The sequence below is a fragment of the Ciconia boyciana genome, chromosome 1 (assembly GCF_034638445.1).
Source record: "Ciconia boyciana chromosome 1, ASM3463844v1, whole genome shotgun sequence".
In the NCBI taxonomy this organism is placed as follows: domain Eukaryota; kingdom Metazoa; phylum Chordata; class Aves; order Ciconiiformes; family Ciconiidae; genus Ciconia; species Ciconia boyciana.
In genome coordinates, this window is record NC_132934.1 from 58,161,252 (window position 1) to 58,179,992 (window position 18,741).

General features: G+C 45.0%; 1 protein-coding gene across 2 annotated transcripts in view; it reads left to right on the top strand.

The window, feature by feature from the left end:
* The window catches only part of TMEM184B (transmembrane protein 184B), a 31,108-nt gene that overhangs the window by 705 nt on the left and 11,662 nt on the right, over nt 1–18,741 (top strand). For both annotated transcript variants that reach the window (XM_072869262.1, XM_072869272.1), the window contains exons 2-3: nt 13,046–13,306; nt 15,789–15,954. In XM_072869262.1, coding sequence (XP_072725363.1) covers nt 13,106–13,306; nt 15,789–15,954 — 367 coding nt within the window. In that variant the 5' untranslated portion in view covers nt 13,046–13,105. The remainder of the gene's footprint in view (nt 1–13,045; nt 13,307–15,788; nt 15,955–18,741) is intronic.

Genomic DNA, 18,741 nt, shown 5'->3' on the forward strand with positions numbered 1-18,741 from the left:
TGCAAGGGTGCGTTTGTCCCCAGGCGGGCTGGGAGCATGGTACACCCCAGCAGGATGGTGGGCATCAGGCTTGTGTTTGCTGTGCCTCCTCTGGTTCAGGCTGGATGGACTGACAGACACTGTGTGTATATGTGTGTGCTGGTGTGGTAGGTGTGTGAAGAGGCAGTTACTGTGCTTGTATTGCAGGCGAGTGATGATCGGTCTTGTTTGGATGCTCGTGGCTGAAATTTCAGTTGCTTCGTGAGGGCTAATTCAGTCTTGGCAACTGCAGTGTGTAGTAGAAGGAGGGCTTTAGAAGAACGTGTGTGTGACCGGGTTCTGATGAATTGTGATCCAGGAAAGGGACTGGAGTGGTTTCAGGGACAGCTCTGTGAAAGCTGCCTGGAACACCATGAAGCTGTCAAGAGTGGGAGGCGGAGGAGTGAGAAATCTAGAGGAAATACTGAAGATGATTCCTCCTTACAGAAAGTTTGAAACCGTTCTTACCATGTAAGGAGCTTGAACAGGAGTAATTATTGAAGATATAGACAGGCTTCCCCAGAGAGAAGACTGTTTACCTCCATTGAAAAGAAAAATAAAAGGCAGTCATCAATAATAGAGCAAAGGCTAACGGGATGAATAGAAATGTCTATTTCCTATCCTGCAAGAAAAAGACAACAATTGATGAAAATGTAATAAAGCATACATTCCACTAAAAAAGACTTGTCTTTTTTAACACCATAGTTAACTGTTCCATTGAACTTGTGTTACTGGAAGTTACCCTTGAGTCTAAGACCTTAGCAGCCTCCCTAAAAGAGACCAGAGATTTCTCTAGAAATGTTGGTTTTATTCAGGTTTCTAATACTAAAGGTTTGTATTTGTGTGGTAGTTTTGGAAAAAAAATAAACTCTCACACTTTGTGCTGGTTTTGGCTGGGACAGAGTTAATTTTCTTTATAGTAGCTAGTATGGGACTATGTTTTGGATTTGTGCTGAAAACAGCGTTGATAACACACTGATGTTTTAGTTGTTGCTGCACTAGTTAAGGACTTATCAGCTTCCCATGCTCTGCCAGGTGCACAAGAAGCTGGGAGGGGACACAGCCAAGATAGTTGACCCAAAGTGACTAAAGGGCTATTCCATACCATATGACATCATGCTCAGTATATAAAGCTGAGGGAAGAAGAAGGAAGGGGGGGACATTCGGAGTGATGGCGTTTGTCTTCCCAAGTAACCATTACGCATGATGGAGCCCTGCTTTCCTGGAGACGGCTGAACACCTGCCTGCCCATGGGAAGTGGTGAATGAATTCCTTGCTTTGCTTTGCTTGCGTGCGCGGCTTTTGCTTTACTTATTAAACTGTATTTATCTCAACCCACGAGTTTTCTCACTTTTGCTCTTTCTGATTCTCTCCCCCATCCCATTGTGGGGGGAGTGAGTGAGCGGCTGTGTGGTGCTTAGTTGTCGGCTGGGGTTAAACCACGACACACTTTTAGGATGTTGGCTAAGGACTAAACAATAGGGCTTTAGGAGAACTTTTCTTATGGTGAAGGTGTTCCACAAAGGCCTACTTCAGGCTTTTTTTTACCATTGTCCCCGAGAAAATGGGCTTTGAATCAGTTTTAAAGTCCTTAATACCATCGTTGTTATGGTTGTGCTGTAAACCTTAAGTGGCATGTATGCAGCAGGTGGCTATCTCTGCATCTGGAGCAGAAAGGATTCAGTCTTGCTGTAAAATGATCAGGAAAATATTGCTACCGAAGTAATCTTTTTTAACCAGTTTGGTGGTGTGGGAAGACCTTTTTTTTCTTTGTATTCTGCTCAGGTCTCTAAAATCAGTTCAGGATGCTGAACCGGTTGTATTTTGGAAACGTGGGGCAAGGGGAAGACAGCCGCCCAATCACTCAGGCATCTTTTGTACTTTTATTTGTCCGTCTCCTTGGGACACGTGGCAGTTAGAAGGGGAAGGAACGTTCTTAGACATGCACAAGCTGGTCAGAAAATAAAGTTCGCTGTGACTAGCTGGTTTGGCATAATGAAAGCATTCTGAGCTGGCTGGTTTTTAACGATTTGACAGAATCCAGCGAGAAATCCACCTTGTTCTCTGTCAGCTTGTTTGCCTCTTTGCTGGTAGCAGGCTGGAAGATAGATGAGCTTTTGCGGTTTGCAGTTGTGGGATTAGGGTTCTTTTCTTCTCGTTGATGAAGGAAGGGTGGGTTGTCTTTTTTCCCCAACTCAAAATAACTTTTAAAACACCTTTTTTTTCCCCTTAAAATGTCAGTCCCTTTCTCTGTCCAGTTCTACTGCTGAGTTAACTAAAACATCTAATAATAATGTTTTGACTTAAGACAACCACCTTTTAATTTCTCTGTGATGGAACTTACCCTTCATCCCCTTCTCCCTTCCTGTTTTGGGTCTGTGTTTAATTGGCTTATGTTTGCAGCGGTGGACATGAGCTCTTGCCTGCTCCTTCTAGCAGAAGTGCCTGTTTCATTTTCCAGCAGCTCAAAGGATATCTTTGAGCTCTTGCAGCAGTGGCTGGTGGGAGCAGTGAATTCCTCAGGATATGTTTGTTATTTGGTCCTTGCTGCTTCAAGAGCGCAGTGTTGCATTGTTCAAAGTATTGAGGGTTGAGGTAAAATATGAAGTTGCAAATCAGACTTGTTGATTCTGAAGGGCTGCTGCTGTGACTAGTTTTCACAGGGTTTTCGGGCTAAAATTGATGAAACCAAGGTTATAAAGCAGCGGTGAATGTACAGGTTGGGCTGTCTGCAGAATCAAGAGAATAGTACAGCCTCAGAGAGAAACTGCACTTAACCTTTATACAGTAGAGCTTTCCTAGTACCCGACTGCTGCTAGCTATCCGCGTAACAAAGCTGCTGTGTGTTATTGAACAGCCAGGGCTGGGGGCAGAAGCTTTTCTCTGTTTTAGAGCTTGTGATTGATTGCACTCGCTGAGGCCCTGGAAAATTGAGGTGGTGTAGAGAATAGCGTTGTGTTTGGGTTTTGTGTGCTGACTTGCCCATCTGTTCGCTTGAAGTGGTGTGTGCGTTGTGTACTGTTCTCGCTTCTTCCCGAACTCTTTGGGGTTTGCTTTCTTGTGGTGAAAGAGCGGTTTCCTGCCAAGATGTTACACCCTACCAGAACACTTGGGACTCCGAAAGTGGTTTGAAATGGTGATAAGATGGATTAAAACACTTAGCTAACATAACTGTAAAATATGATAGCGCTTGGACTGGAAACACCCTTTTGAAAAGGTTTTTTTGGTGTGTGTCGTCCCCCCCCCTTATGGACTACTTTGGGAGAGAGCCACTGGACATGTTTTCAGAGCAGCAATCCCCAAGCAAGGTTTTAGAGGTGAAATTCTGCTAGTGAAGCAGTGAGCTGCAGCCACCTTCCAGGAGTCTCGCCTTAGACTCTTCCTCCTCTGGGAAGAGGCAGAGGACTGGAGTACTTGCTTATAGCCAGGTTCTCTGTGGTCTTTAAAAATCAGCTTAACCTCTGTGGGGTTTTTGTTTGTGGTGGTGTAAGTAACGTGTCTGGGAAGGCAACAGAGCAAGCTGTGTTCAGGGAGAATGCAGTGTATAGACAAGCTGCCCAGGAACCATGCTGTATCTGGGTGTGACCAGGACCTTATCGCCCCTGAGGGGCATGATTTACAGGAAACCTGAAGCGGGGAAATAACCTACATGCTCTGCCTGCAGCATTAAGTGTCCTTTAACCCATAGAGTACCTGGATATTTTTCTCCTCGCCCTCAAGTCTGTCTCTGGATTGAAAAGGTGGGAATACTGCTATTACTATCTTACAGTCACAGTGCCTGGGAGTCTGATGATACTGAAAGGATCAGCTATTTGAGGATGTTGTATAATGGAGAGTGATCAAGAGCATAGAGAGATGATGTCACGGCCTCAAATTTTTTGTGACTAACCTGAAAGTGTTCCTCTCTGCCTGAGTATGTTGTACAGCCTTTTGCCCCGATCGACTCTGTGGCAAAAAGGTAAAAAAAGGTCTCTCTGGTTCAGCAAAGAAGATGACCGCAACATGTTATCTAGTGCAGCAGTGAGGCTTTGAGCAGGAGATGAGATGAAGTAATACCTTAAAAGCTGACCTTGCTGGCCCATTGTTCCCTCCCCAGGCCGTGAAACATGACATTGATGCTATTGGAGGCTGCTGAGCTAGTTGCTTGGGAGCTTGCAGTTGCCTGGTCATCTCCAGCACAGGTACAGCCCAGGTAGCAGTAATGTAAGTAGCCGTGCCTCTGTCCAGGTTACTTAAAATTAACCTGGACAAGCCAGTCAGCTGAGGAGGCAGATTAGAAGAGAGTGAATTTCTCTTTCATGGCTCACCACATCTTGTCTCCTCCTTGCCAGCTTTGCTAGCAAAGGCTGGTTAGTGGGTGAAGCTATTTGCAGCTAATTGTCCCATGGGAGCTGGGAGTGACCTCTCTCCTCCTCCAAACTCTCCTGACTTTCAGACTTTCTTTCCCCTGTCCCAATGGCTTTGTGATGGCACTGATTTTACAGCAGAGTTTTAAGCTAGAAGTTATTCGTATAAATTCCCATTTAGGCAACTTCATCAAACTGGGTAATTTAATGTTACGGTGTCTGGAAAAATTGGGTTGAAGTTTTGTGTTTTTTAAGCGCACATCCTCTCAGGTGGGGGCTTGGTGTGCCTCTTTCTGTAGAGGGAAAATGCATTGCTGTTGCTGACTTCTGGGATAGAGAGGGGGGATTTCAGAATCACCTCGAACTGTGTTTTAGTAGCTGTTGGCATCCGTCAGCTTCTAACAGTATTGGTGACTTCTCTGCAAACCTCTGTGGTCAGCTTTGGTGCTGAGTCAGGAAAGGGAGAGCAGCTTCTAGCCACTCGTGTGGTGTAAGTAGCCTTTGGAAGAGGATGCTGGACAAGGTTTTTCCCACTGATGAGAGAATTATTTCCTCCTCCAGGCATTGTGTTCTGCCTGTGAGCTTCCAGAGGTAACTTTTGTGTAAGGGAAGTGCTGTGTCTGGGTTCATTCTTTAACTAGCAAAGCTGTAATGCTGATATATCTAGGGCTTGGCATTTTTGTGTGGGGAGGAACTCTCCTCTCACAGGAGTCCAGGAACACAAAGCTCCTAATTCTGCTTTTAGAAGTATGCATCTGTAGGATATTTATTTTTCTTGATAGAGTAACAGGGCAGGAGAAAAGGGCGGGGGGTGGGGGTGGGGCAATGTTGAACAGGAGTAATGAAAGTAAGAGTCAGAGATTTTTGGGAATTAACGAGAGGATATATGTGTCTTATGTCCAGAGTTTAAAAAAAAAAAAAAGCAACAACCCACAAACAAAAATAAGCAGATCAGATGTTATTTTAGCAATAACAGAATGGCTTCATAATGAGTGGCTTTGGGTGCTTTGTTGAGAATCACTGTTTTTACTTCTGTAGTGCTCATCACTGTTACATATTTGCATCAGAGAATGATTGCTAGGGAAGTCAGATGTGCCATCTCCCTCATATGCATCGCTGCACAGTTGCCTAGGCTTGTGATAAGAGGTCTGGCTTCTTCTGACACATTTACTTGCTAAATTTAAGTATGGATCTGATCTGATAGATTCTGTATGGACAAGTATGCTCCGATATATATAAAAAACCAAAACAAACAAACCCAAACAAACTCTGTGTGTGACTGCCACAAGTTCAATGGCTTTCGATCCTGCTGTAGAGTTTGACTTCTGATGCATCTTAGAGTAACTATATACCCTGTGGCAACTTTAAAACTGCTGTCTCCTCTGTCTTGGCACTTGGAAGGTGGGGAAGGATGAATGCAAGTGGTGGTGGAGTAAGTTCTGATTTGACTTTGTTCTTGAGAGTTTGGAAAATGAAATGCAAACTTCCTCTGTCATGCTGGACAGAAGTGTTTACAACACATCCTTTTTCTCCTTGTTTTTTTCCCCTCTGCTAGTTGCAGAACATCTTTGTAGTCTTTCTGTGTTTCTCTCCTGGGCGCAGAGGGCTTGACTGGTTCGTGTGGAGTGGGGCTGCTGGGAATATGGGAAAGGGACGCAGTGCATGGCCCAAGTGTGCTTGATCCCACTCTGGAAGGAGTGGTTGGAAGTTTGGGGAACATCCCTTCTCCTCCTCTCCCTCCCCCTTTCTCTTTTTTTCCTGTCTCCTTCCAAAAAAGGGACTAGATGTTGGATGTTGACCTATCACAATGTGGGTCAGCCACAAAAAAAAAAGAGGAGGAGGAGGATGGGGGGAGGAGGGCCGTGTGAGTACAGTGAGACAACAGAAATTAATAGAGCAGAAAAAAACTCTGGAAAGAAGAGTGCACGGCTCAGGGTAAAAGGGTTTTATTGTTGATTCTGAGTTTTTAAATGGGTGCATGGGGAGGGGAAGCTGCTCTCTCTTCGGATGACTGTGTATGGATTAGCAAAATGGGTGGGGGCTGTGTGGGCTGGAAGTAGAGAAGATTTTTGTGGTATTCTCGTTGTTTAATTTCCTTAAAATGAGAAAAGAAGTTGCACAGCCTTGTTGAAGGTTAAATTGTGTGTACTGTATGCTGTTATGTGTACGTAGGTGTTGGATCATCTCTTAAATATGGCTTGGTGGGTGTGTACCTTGCCCTGTGGTTTGGTCCTCCTAGGTGCCTGATTCCTCTGCCTTCTGCTTCTGAGGCTAATGGTCTTCCTGCTCTGCTTGTGTTCCTGCTACTGGTTTTATGTCCCAGTGACACTTTTCTCTGGTTTCACTGACTATACTGACAGCTGTTTTGAAAATTGTGGCTGGGCAAAATCTCTTCAGCGTTCAGAGTGCTTACATCTCTGGAGAAATAACATCGCAAAGAACTGCATTTGGATCTGAGTATGTTATGCAGAGAGAGAAGTTGTACATTACGCCGATAAGAAGTGCAGTAACTGTAGATTCAATCACTGTGTGTTTTTGTAAATCTTGTTGAATGCCCATCTTCTAGCTGAGCACAGTATTGCTCATGTGTGTTTGGAATTACGTGTGCATGCGTGTGTATGAAGTGCGTGTTGTGGAGTGACTTTCACTGATTTGATGTTACGAAAGCTTTGCCCAGCATGAATAGTAAAATGTAAATGAGTTGCACTAGTAAAAATTGCATGCCAGGTCACATACTTAACTCACAGATTGTTTCGGGAATGCTACTGGAGAGCTTAAAAATGCACCGTTGGGACCTTTTCATGTCTCATAGCTAAGTAAACTAGATGCCACCCCAGAGAGCAAAAGCTATTTAAGATGTAATAAATTTAAAAGCATTTGATTTTCTTTTATTGCTATCACTGATTTGAGCTGCACCAGTGACTCTCTTACTGTACAGCATTATGTTATTTTGTCCTGACTCACTACCTCCTCCTTTTCCTACCTTTTGCCAGATCAACTGGTGATGCCATGCCTTTGGGGGTTGAAAAGACCTTAAATCAATTATGAATTTGCGGTATATACCTAGCACAATGGATAGAGCTGATCCCAATTGGCAATTCTAGGCATTCTTATAATTAAAATAGTCTAAAATAAACCTTGAACCATTTTGTCGTGTGTTCTTGTACTCCTTGTAAGTCTAGGGGACATTCTGAAAACCATAAAGCTCCTGCTTTCACTAAGGTAAAGCTCTGGCTTGTGTTGTAATAGATGCAGAAAATTCAGACTTTAAATCGCCTACCACGTGGCACTTCCGCATTGGTCTTTTTGCGTCCAGAATAAGGATAATTTAATGGAGAAACTCTTGGAGGAATAAGAAGTTAAGAGGGGAGCGGAAAATGATTTTGTGGTATCTTAACAGAAACAAAGTTCAGCATGGCGGATATTTGAAACTACAGCTAGTCTGGAGTAGGTTTTAAGGAGGAGCAATTTCTTGCCTTGTAGCTTTCCAGGAGAACCTTGCAGCCAGGTCATGCATGTTTTGTTGGATCATATCTTGTACAGCAGAAGGAGGCTTAGCTGTTAAGACTCTTTCATGGGATAGCTTTGTGTATCATTCTTTGCGCTCTCAGCAGTTTAGAAATTAAATACTTTTAGCCTCGGAGGAGATGATCTATTTTAAAAACACAGATTGTGTTTGCAGATGGCAGAGACTGGCTTCAGAGTCATGTCGTTTGGGGTTCTTTTCCTACTGACACTGGGGCAAAGCAAGGCTGCTGTTGCCAGCAGCGCAACGGAGCGGGTCTTGCTCAGAGCAGCCAGCCTGCTCCTCCTTTTCTAGTCTCTGTGACTGAATACGTGTTCAGAAGTACTCCTAGGAACTGAAGGACCAAGCTTGAATGTTTCTTCCCTCCTCTTACACCACTTTTGTTGCGTCAGAAATGGGTTTTACGTATTTATGTTTGTTTATCTTTATGTAGAAATAGCTCCTTCTCAGTGGTAATATTTTCCATGCCTTTACGCAAGCCAAAAATGAAGTTTTTTTGTTTTCACTTGTGCCGCATCCCTTCTGTTTACTGTTCTGAGTTTATTTTCGGTGGAAGAAGCTGCCATGTTAGTGTTAGAGACAGAAGGCCTCTGTTTCCAAAAGATAGAGGAATGGCCATCTGCTTCTGATGGAGAATTACTGCATTGCTGTTTTTCTGTGGATGCAGGCCCTGTGGACACATCCCCACTAACTTTACACTGGTGTGGTGTCTCTGACAGAACTGGTCCCCATGCAGGTTGGAGCCCCTTCCCTATCAAGAATCTCAGTAACAGTGTTTTGCATCTCTAGGTTTTTGTCAGGATAGTTATCTTGATATAAATAGCACATGCTTTGCTTTATTTTGTTTTCTCCTCCTTGCATTGAGAGCAGACCCTAATACTCCTAAAGTGCTTTCAGAAGATCGGTTAGATAAGTTTAAGCCAGTACTAGGTTGGTGTTTAAGCTAATGCCTTAGCAGTACAAGGTCCTGTCTTGCTCTAATGTGCATAACTTGTAATGGCATCTAGGCAGGAACACGTAACAGCTCCTTGGGGATAGGGGTGTCATCTCTGCCTTCCACATTTGGGGCTGTTGGGTATAGACCTCACACAGACCTAAGCACTGCCCGAAGCTCATGTAGCCCACATACAGGAATCGTACCAGCTGATCCGAGGTTCCTGCGGCCATCCTGAAGTAGACCTAGGCCCATGTCTGAAAGCCCTGTGTGTTTACCCAGGTGTACTTTTCTGTGTGCATGTTTCCAAAGTTTTGTCCTTTTCCTGGCTATCCATTCTCCTGGTCCTGTTTGGGATGTGCTATATTGCAGGCTACCTCCGGGGGGAGCAAGGTAGTCAGTTGGAGATGGGAAAAGCTTCAAGAGTGAAATTTAGAAGTGTTGAAATGTTTTCCTTTGATATATTTAGGAGAGCCCTCTAGAGACGGAGAATAAGTGTGTGAGTAACTTTACTCTCCCTTGAAATGGAAGCAATGAGGTGGAGGTGAAAAGAGATGGGCGGAGAAAACAGGATATGGCAGAAGAGTAAGGAACTCTTCAAATTTTATTGTGCATTAGATTAATTTGGTTTGTATTGCATTGGTAATTCAGGTTTCTAAATGCCCCTAATTTACCATATGGTAATGTCAAGTGCCTTCCTCATGGTTTGGTACCTCGCAGTGCTGGGAACTGTGCGGGCAGAGAACAAAAAGATAGTTGTCCCAAGGAGCTTAAAATGCGCAAGAAACAACAGAGAAATATAGCCAGCTGGGAGGAGTACACAGAAGAGAGATCACAGCCAGTAGCCTAACCCTTGTCAGGTTGTTGCACAGCTGAGGAAAGGAAAAGGAAAGGACCTTTTTCCCCGGGCGTGAGAGGAAGCAGGAAGGTATGTGTTGTGGCACTGACATGGGCTGTGATGGAGGTAGCCATCCAAGAAACAAGTATCAAAACACATTCACTGTGTCAGGTAAGAGGGAAGCTGCTTAAACCAGGACGCTCGATCTGTAGCTTGTCAAGGCAGCGTGTTTGCTGTGACATGCTCCCAGGCACTACCTTTGCTGGAAGCCTGTTCTAATGATGTGCTGGGCTTGTGTCCTGTTGCACAGTGGGGAAGAGGCATCTCAGAAACAAGGCCTATTAAGAGAGTTGCCATAGCCCGCCCTCATGATGCTCTTTTTAACAAGGCAAAAAGAGGAGCTAGCAGACTCTGAGTTGGTGATAGTGAATGAATCGAAATCCACTCACCTGGTTAAAGCTCCAATTATCTATGCTATTAACTATTTCTTAAATATGGTACAGAATTGCTCTTACAGCGTCAGCTTCTTGCATACAGTAGTCTTTCATAATAGCTTTGTGCCCTGCTTATACCTGTCACTGTAGCAATGGTGTCTGGGACTTTAGGAGATTAGAAGGGATAATTTGGAAGGTATATGTTAATTTTGTAGATTTGGTAGTACAGTGTTCCTTCATGTTTCACTAGGAAAGAGAATGAACTGCAAGCTGATGCTTACAACCAATAAAAAGTATCAAGCGATTAAAAAGTTGTCCTTAGGGGCAACCCTGAGGAACAGGGGGGTGCTCATGGGTGAGGTGGATTGAGGTTTGGAGTAGGAGAAGTAGAGCCCTGGTTAAGAAAGTTTGTATATTTTCTTTCAAAACACAGTGCTGGAAAGAGTTATTAGTTTCAATGACTGTGTGAATTAAAGGGGATTAGGCGAAGAATGATGCATAATCATGTAATTAATGACAGTTGATGTATAATCACAAGGGGGCAGTGTTAAGGTTACACATACAACTTGAACTTGTAAGTGTCCTTGCTTCTGAGTATGTAACCCTTGTCACGTCATAATGCTTGTTGATCACTTTTTGCTGTTTCAGCTTCTTTTAAAATGAGTGCAGAGAAGCAGAGGAATTCCCTTTCAGATCTTCAGTTGTGCTGACGTTACTGGCGCTGCACGTGGGTCTGTGCTGTCGGTGCGGTTTGATTAGCTGGAGCGTGGAGCTCCAGGTACTGTCCCACCTGCCACTGATGGTCTGCAGTACAGATCCTCTCCCCCATGAGCTTTAGGAAGGGCTTAACAGCTTCCTCTCTTGCATAGCTCCCAAAGTGCACTGGGCTGTGCAGGATCGCAGCTGGCTGGACTTTATTTAGAGCTAGGTTAGCCACAGGTGCATCTGCTCTGATTTCATTTTAGATGTGCCCTTTGTGAGCTTGGTGGAAGCACTCTCAGCACAGTGAGTGTTCAGTCACTTCAGAAGTCACTTGGGTAGAAACCCCTTTCTTCTCAAAGCAATAAAAACCTTGCTACCTTGTGATATCTCCATCCAGCCTTCATCTCTCCAAATTTTTAGATACAGTATAGATAATATAATGTATGTGTGTTAGCTCTGAAACAAAAAACTTAAGTTACATTTCCTGTACTGATCAGGACTGGAAAGGAATTACCCTTCAGTATGTGCAGTTATGGAAAGCTGTAACTCAGAGCAGGGATATTTTGGAAAAAGAATGACTGGAAAGGACGAAGAAAAGCCAAGTTTGATGATTATTTTGTAAACTAAACTGTAACAGTTGTGCAGCTCCCTCTATAGTAAGATAATATCTGCTTAAACATATCTGGATATTTCCCAGGATTTGTATTTGTTCTCTTCCCCCTGTGGAAGAAAGCAGAAATGAGGTGGAATGTGGCATAACACCAGAGTGCCACGCACCGCTGGTGCAAGTGTGGGGTTTTGAAAAGCATGTGCTGGAAGGGCCATTGGCACACCTTAGTGTGCATGTGGAGATGATTTGCTCCTGGTACTCTGCTTTTATGGGGTGCCTGTTCCCCAATTTGTGCTGTGGCTTCAGGTGAAGCAAGGCTGGGGCACTTCATCTTCGGATGTATGTTCTGTTTTGTGTTCTGCTGTGACCTGTCAGTAAATGACGGACGTGTCCTTCCTTGCTGCAGCTGTAAACTGTGGCGATGGATCGTTGGCCTTTCTAAAGCCCTTTCCATCTGCTGATCTTAAAGGCCTGCGTAAGAGCTACATCTTTCGCTTTTACAGAAAGGGTATCCTGAAAACTATTAGGAGGTTATCAGAAGGAGGCAATATTATGCTGTTCCCCTTGATGACCATGTCTTTACTACAACCACGTCAGAAGCAGCTCTCCTAGTGGACAGAACCAATGGCTGCCTGCTTTTGATCTTGGTTTAAGTGGATTATCTTCCTCCAATCCAGAGGTCACATCAGAGCCTGCTTACAACCAAATTGAAAATAATAGCTGCTTTAGATCTTAGAACTTCAAGAATTTGTTCCATTGAAAGAAAATAGCTTTTCATCCAGGAAATGAGCAAGGGTCGTGCTGCTTTGAAATTTTGCATATCCTTGTGTTCTGGGTGTGTTTTCATGGGTCAACTGGCTTTTAAAAGCCAATCAAGTTAAACTCACGTCATGTAGAAAACAATGCTAAGTTGGTGGAATTAATGACAGGCTGGCTAAGTGTACCATGCCATACAGTGTTTGGTAAAGGCATCACTTTCATGCTTTTCTTTCTAGCGAGGAAAGCTTTCAGCGCATACGCTTCCAATGAAGGTGCTTTGGGCTAAGTGTGGTTTTCAGAATGTCGGCAGGAGAGGTGAGGATTGCTCACTGGAGGAGTAAGGGTGCTCTTCTTTCCCCCTTGTTGTGCAGTGACACTTTGTGGTGCGTGTTCTTGTTGCCTGCTGCTGCTTGTTCTGCTGCCTTCCAGGTGAAACCATAAGACTAAGACTCTGGCAGACTAACCGTAAGACTAGGACACAGCAGAATAGCCAGTGCATTTTTGGAAAGTAGAGCTGTTAACTTAGGTGTGCCCCTCATCTTCTAGTATGGATGATTTAGATACTTCCTTCTGATCTCAGGTGAATGTTGTGTTCATCTTGCTCTTAAATATTTTTATTGCAGAAGGGTGGTGACAACAGCGGCGGCAGTGTTTCATGATCTCGGGGAGGCTGTGTTGTGAGTGGTAGAGAGGTTCCTGAGCACCACATGATTTGTTCTATCACGAGGGGTGGCAATGGCAGACTTATCCAGGTCCTGTTTGTAAAGCATGTGAGCAGCCTGGTGAAAGGCATGTGAGAGTTGCAAAGTGCTGTTACTGTTATGCTCCTGAGTCCTTTCAGCTGGGTTCAATTGCTTTTTGGTTCTCTTCCTTGACAGGTCTTGGCTAGTGGGCGGCTCTTTAGCAATCCCAACTGGAACCTCACACCAAAAGGCACCATGATAGTGATGGCTGACATCACTGCAGCCCCCAGATTGGGGTCAACTGCCACCACTCCAGCTGTGGCTCCCAACTTCTCCTGGATGCCAGAGGATGGCAGCCCCACAGCTGTGGAGCAGCCAATATTCCTCATGACCACCGCTGCTCAGGCCATCTCAGGTTTCTTTGTATGGACAGCTTTGCTCATCACCTGCCATCAGGTAAAACCCTGTCACTTGTACTTCTCATCCTTTTCTTTTCCCCACATGGAGGACCACATATGATCCCCTGGCATATCTCTGCCAGATACAGCTGTGTGATGGGGGTTTGCAGGCTCTGGCATGGTACCAGGACCTCTTCTTTGGGGTCTAATGTATTATCTGTGCTAATCAAGGTGGCAACTTTTATATAAAGGCCTTTTTCTGCCCATGTTCAGTCCATTTCCATGGTGTGAATGGAGAGGAAGAAAACTCTTTAAAACTAGCAGGTGTAAAACATTTGGCCATCTCTTAAGTGTTTGCAGAAAGGTGTGTTATCTCAAGCCATCCTTTCCCAGGTCTTGTAGCTGAATCTAGCCATTTTGTTATTGTGTCAGCTGTTAGCTAAATGATCGTGGTCATCTGTCATTTGACATACCTCCTTTGATCTCCTGTGCCAGTGGATTCCACAGGCTGAACTCCGCTGCGGAAAGGAGTAGCAGGAAATGTTTTATTTTAATTTTTCTCCCCTCCCCTCTTTCTGGGGCAGGTGTCCTGGGAGCCAGAACAAGCCAAACCCTGCATCCTGTTCCATACCTCTCTTTCATGCGGTTGTTATGTGAACTGAAAAACACAGTGGGGAAACGCAAGCCCTGTTATTTATCAACCTGTGTTTTGTACCTGTTGGTCTGTAGATTCCAGAGTGATGACTAGGATCTAGAAAACTACAGCCTATTGAATGGAGTACAGGGGCTAGTGAAGTTCAAAAATGGATTAGTCACTGATGAATAAGAGTAACACCTGCAATTTCACCAGCTTGGGTAACAATTAGAAGTGCCATGGATCCTCCTGTCAAATTGATCGCCTACTAAGGGTAGGAAGAAACCTTTCCGCTGCAGTGTAGCATTGCACAGTTAGGCATTAGTGCCCTTCTCTGAAGAAACCAATGGAGGTCAGTGCCAGAGAGACACTGTTGATTGAAATGCGCTGTTGTCCTGTTACAAGGCAGCAGTTCCTGCGCTCTCGTAGGCGCGTGGATCACAGGGCTCTTGTGACATCCCAAGGGCAAAGCTTGGAGTCATCTGAACTCCGGTGTCAGCTGTCCTGTGCTGAGTGAGGTGTGTCACTGGGATTTTCACAAGGAAAAAATATCCCTAAGGTTTGTTAGTTTATTTTCAACCTGTTCTCCTCAGGAAATGAGGCTTTTGTGAGCTCCTCGTGGCTTAGGGAGAGGAATCAGTAGTATTTTGAGCCCTTCAATCAATTTTGACCAGATCTGGCCAAGAGGCGGGGAGAGCTGAGCAACAGACAACTGGGGAGAGACAACCCCCTCTCCCTTACGACGGAAAGGCGAGATCATCAATGTATGCTTTGTTAGACCCTGGAGAATCCTCACAGCACCCCCAAATGCAGGGTGAAGCTTCAGACAAATGCTTGTGCCTCTTTCAGGCAGCAAAATCGGTCAGTCATGAGGCACGTATGTAATAAACTAGCTGTTATTAATTCGAGCAGTTGGGGCGGCAGCTTGATGAGTGTTGCCGTATGAAGGCCTTGCCTCTGGAGAACGTGCCCTCTGCTGACTCCATGGCCGACAGAGCATCCTCGCAACTCTCGCTGAAGCTCTGGCCGTGTTATTAGGCCATTACAGGAATGGTGCTCATCTTCAGGGTATGCTTGTGGTCAATACCTTTTCCAGGAGGTGGGTATTCTGTGAAAAAGCATCTTAGGTGTGGGATTTAATGATGGCTAACAAACTGTGAGCGGTGGGAGTGGGTAGGGTGGGGACATTGCACTCCCCCCAGCCAGTGACTTAGAGGGACTGGCATGTGTGCAGTCAGACAAAACAAGCGGTGTGGCTGCATGGTTCCTTTGAGCGTGATGCGTGAGCTTGGTGCTCGCTTGATGGCTGACGCTTCGTGGCTGTGCTGTCACCGATGTGCAGAATGGCACTTTTTGAGCAGATGGGCTGTGGCTTATCAGCTCTTGGCAGTGCTGTGAAGGGCTCTCTTAGGTTGTTTCAGGTGAAAGTCTCGAAAACATTTAAAACTGCCAAGAGAATGAGAGTGTTTACAATGAGCATGCACTTAAGGGCATGCACCTTCCCTCTTCAGAGAAAAGCAGGCTGCAGTGCTGTGAATCTTAGGTACTTAAAACAGGATAGTGGGAATATGGGATTGATAACCTGGAGAAAAAAGGTATGAACAAAAGAATATGGGCAAGGTGATGATAATAACAGTAAATTAATTCCCTATAAGAACATAGATTAGAAATGCCTCTCCTTCCTTTTTCTCCTCCTTCCCACTCTTTGCAAACTAAGGGATGCTATATGGATGCCATAAGATAATAGTGATTTTTTTCTTTTTATGCTTATCACCTTGAGGCTGCTGGAGGCAATCAAGAGATGATTTACTGAGTGTTTTTCCTGGCCCAGTTGACTCTCCAGTTCCACTTTCTCCTCTCTATTCCATATACCACTGATCCTGGTCTCCCCTCTCCGTCCTCTCAGATCTACATGCATCTTCGCTGCTATAGCTGCCCAAATGAACAGCGCTACATTGTTCGGATCCTCTTCATTGTGCCCATTTACGCCTTTGACTCATGGCTCAGTCTCCTGTTCTTCACCAATGACCAGTACTATGTTTACTTTGGCACAGTGCGGGACTGCTATGAAGGTAAGGAGGGGTCAGACAGAAAATGGGGGAGGTGGGAAGTCTCTGCCCCTGAGAGAACTTTGGCTCCTGGTTGGGCACATGGAGAAAGCATCTCTGTCACCTACTGAGACAAAGTTTTACAGTGTGCTTGACTGGTTGACCATGGCTTGCTCAGTGACTGAAAATCGTAGAATCATAGGATGGTTTGGGTTGGGAAGGACCTTTAAAGATCACCTAGTGCAACCTCCCCTACCTTTCAGTAGATAGTGTTGCTCAAAGCCCTGTCCAACCTGACCTTCTCCCTCGCTGGCCTCTGAGCATGACAAGACGTGTTGAGCCTTCCCTACAATGTTCTGTAGAGACAAAGTTTATGATTTTCTTGGGTCCTTTGCCTCAGGAAGGTGTAAAGTCAAAAATCTGATTCTAGCTGGGTGTTTAAAGTGAGGTATCGGTTAGCTCCTGGTTCTTGGAACAGCCCTTACTTAGCAGCCAGACACTTGCTTTGTCCCGTTTTCCTGGTGCAGTTTGTTAGTGACGTGTTCTTCTGGTCCCATCCTGTGGCCACTTGTGTGATCACGCAGGGTGGCATAGCCACCACATGCTGGTGTTGGTGAGGTGTAAAGCGCTTTGGAGTCCTGCAGGAGACGGGGTGCCATGTTCAGGATGAGTTACCGATTGCTTCATTTTCGGTTATCTGCTGCAGATACCACTAGCATTTTATGTGAGGGGAAATAGTTACTCTCCAATAAATGCTATCTAAACTTCCCCCCAATCTCATTCAGAAAGGAACCTTCTACTCATTCAGCAGGAGAAACTGCACTCTAGCAGTGTATTTTTGAGGACAGTTTATCGCCATACCCTCATTAAATCATAACTCGCTGGCGCAGTTGTTATGGCGAGATCTGCATTGCAGAGAGGTGCCCCTGGCCATGTGAACAAGTTAATCAGCTGAAGAGACCAGCAGGCCCTCCTTCAGATCCGCGACAGTGCTCTGAGATGCAGCAGCAGATGGCAAACGTGTGCACGTGATTCAGAAGGCATCTTTGTTTGGGCCTGGGTTTTTTTTTCTTCCCTCCTTCCGCTCCCTGTGCACGTGTGTAGGTCTAGCAGGAATCCTGCTGCTCTGTGAAACTCCTCTCCTAGCAACCGCCAGTATCCCTCAGCCTCGCTTGCTCGTGGAGTTTGCAAACATCTGAGCATCTGCTCAGGAGGCAGCCCATGCTCCGGAGTTCACCTTGGCACTTTGGGCTGTGCAAAAAGACTACAGGTGGAGGTGAAAGCACCTTCGGTCAGCAGGTTCTCTCCTTCGCTTTTTCTGGGGACCACTTTGAAACAGCCTTTTTGTTCTCTGCCTTCCCTTGCCATCCACCTTATTTCATTTTTGGGAAGGTATTAGGTTGCAAAGTCGGGGGAGCCCTGTTAGGGGGCAAGGGGGAAGACCCTGTTAATAAATTTTGAAAGCTGTCTTGGGCCATTTATGGACTGCATTTCATAGTATGTGTTAGGAGGAGCATGTTTTGGTGTTGCTCTTTCACATGGCTCTGCTTCTGTACAAACCTGGGTGTCAATTACACTGACACTAGTAGATTTTTTTTATTATTTTGATGTCATGAGCACCATCTGATGAATGTGGGTCAGGAATGGGAGAAGAGTTCTTTTGCTGGTGTGGGGAACTTCGATAGTTAGCACACATTTCTTTTGGGGATGGAGGGACAGATATTCCCCCCCCCCTTTTTTTTTCCTGTGTGTGTTTTCTTCCTCTGATGTCATCTCTTCCCCAGTGTTTGTGGAATGGGTAGCTGGTATTGTAATGACCACATCAGAGGGCAGGGGTCACTGGAGGACAATAGGAAAAGCTCAGCTTTTCTTCCTCTGGGTGTGGGGAGCTGTCAGCTAAGTTGCAGGAAAATTGCAGGTAAAAGGGGTTACCACACTTATTTAAATAAGTTTTGCATGGTTGGTGTTTTCTCTCCTAATTAAGGCTTTCACAAAATCATTGCTGTGTGAACATACCCAGCTTTGTTCAATAACAAGGATTGCAGGTAGGATAACAATATCCCAATTACATACGTAGAAGCAGGTATACCACTGGCTTTTATGTGCTGTTGCATTCTTGCCAGCTAGGCATGTCTACAAGACATAAACATAATATTTTGAGACTATGAGCATTTTGGGGAGCGTTGAGTACCTCTTCTTCTAGGGCATAGTTTGGATGCTTGTAGAAGAATTAGAGTTGATGTCTGTCTCTGACTTTGGAGGTTCATCCACGTGGGAAAATTGACCTCAGGTCTAATAACTGGCTGCTTGGTAAGGTCAGCTTCTCAGCACTGTACATTATTAGGCTTTTGTTCTTATTTCAAAGTTCCTCGAGACTTCTGTTTCCATCCCAAGTTATTTTCTCTTTGTATTATGTCAATGCTGGGGGCCAAAACGAGGATTTGGGTGCTGGCATTCTAGGGAATGTCCAGGTACAGACTGTCATAGAAAATAATGTTGAAAGAAGGGTCACCTGGTCTGTCATTTTGCCCCAAGGCTGTATGCAGCAAACTTAGGAGCACAGTCCTTGCCCTAAAAATCTCACAACTGTATGAGGGTCCAACAGCAATTATAACAAGTCAAGAGAGTGGCAGACAGGGCACGTACAGGCTTACTCCATGCACAGTTAAGTGGGTTTGGATCCCATGAAAAGGAAACATGTCTGTAGCTATGATGAGAGCCCTCCCCACAGTGTCTTCACCTCAGTTTATATGTATGAGCAAAAACTGAGCCTTGAAGAGAATTGAAATGGGGCAGAGTATTAGCGATCAG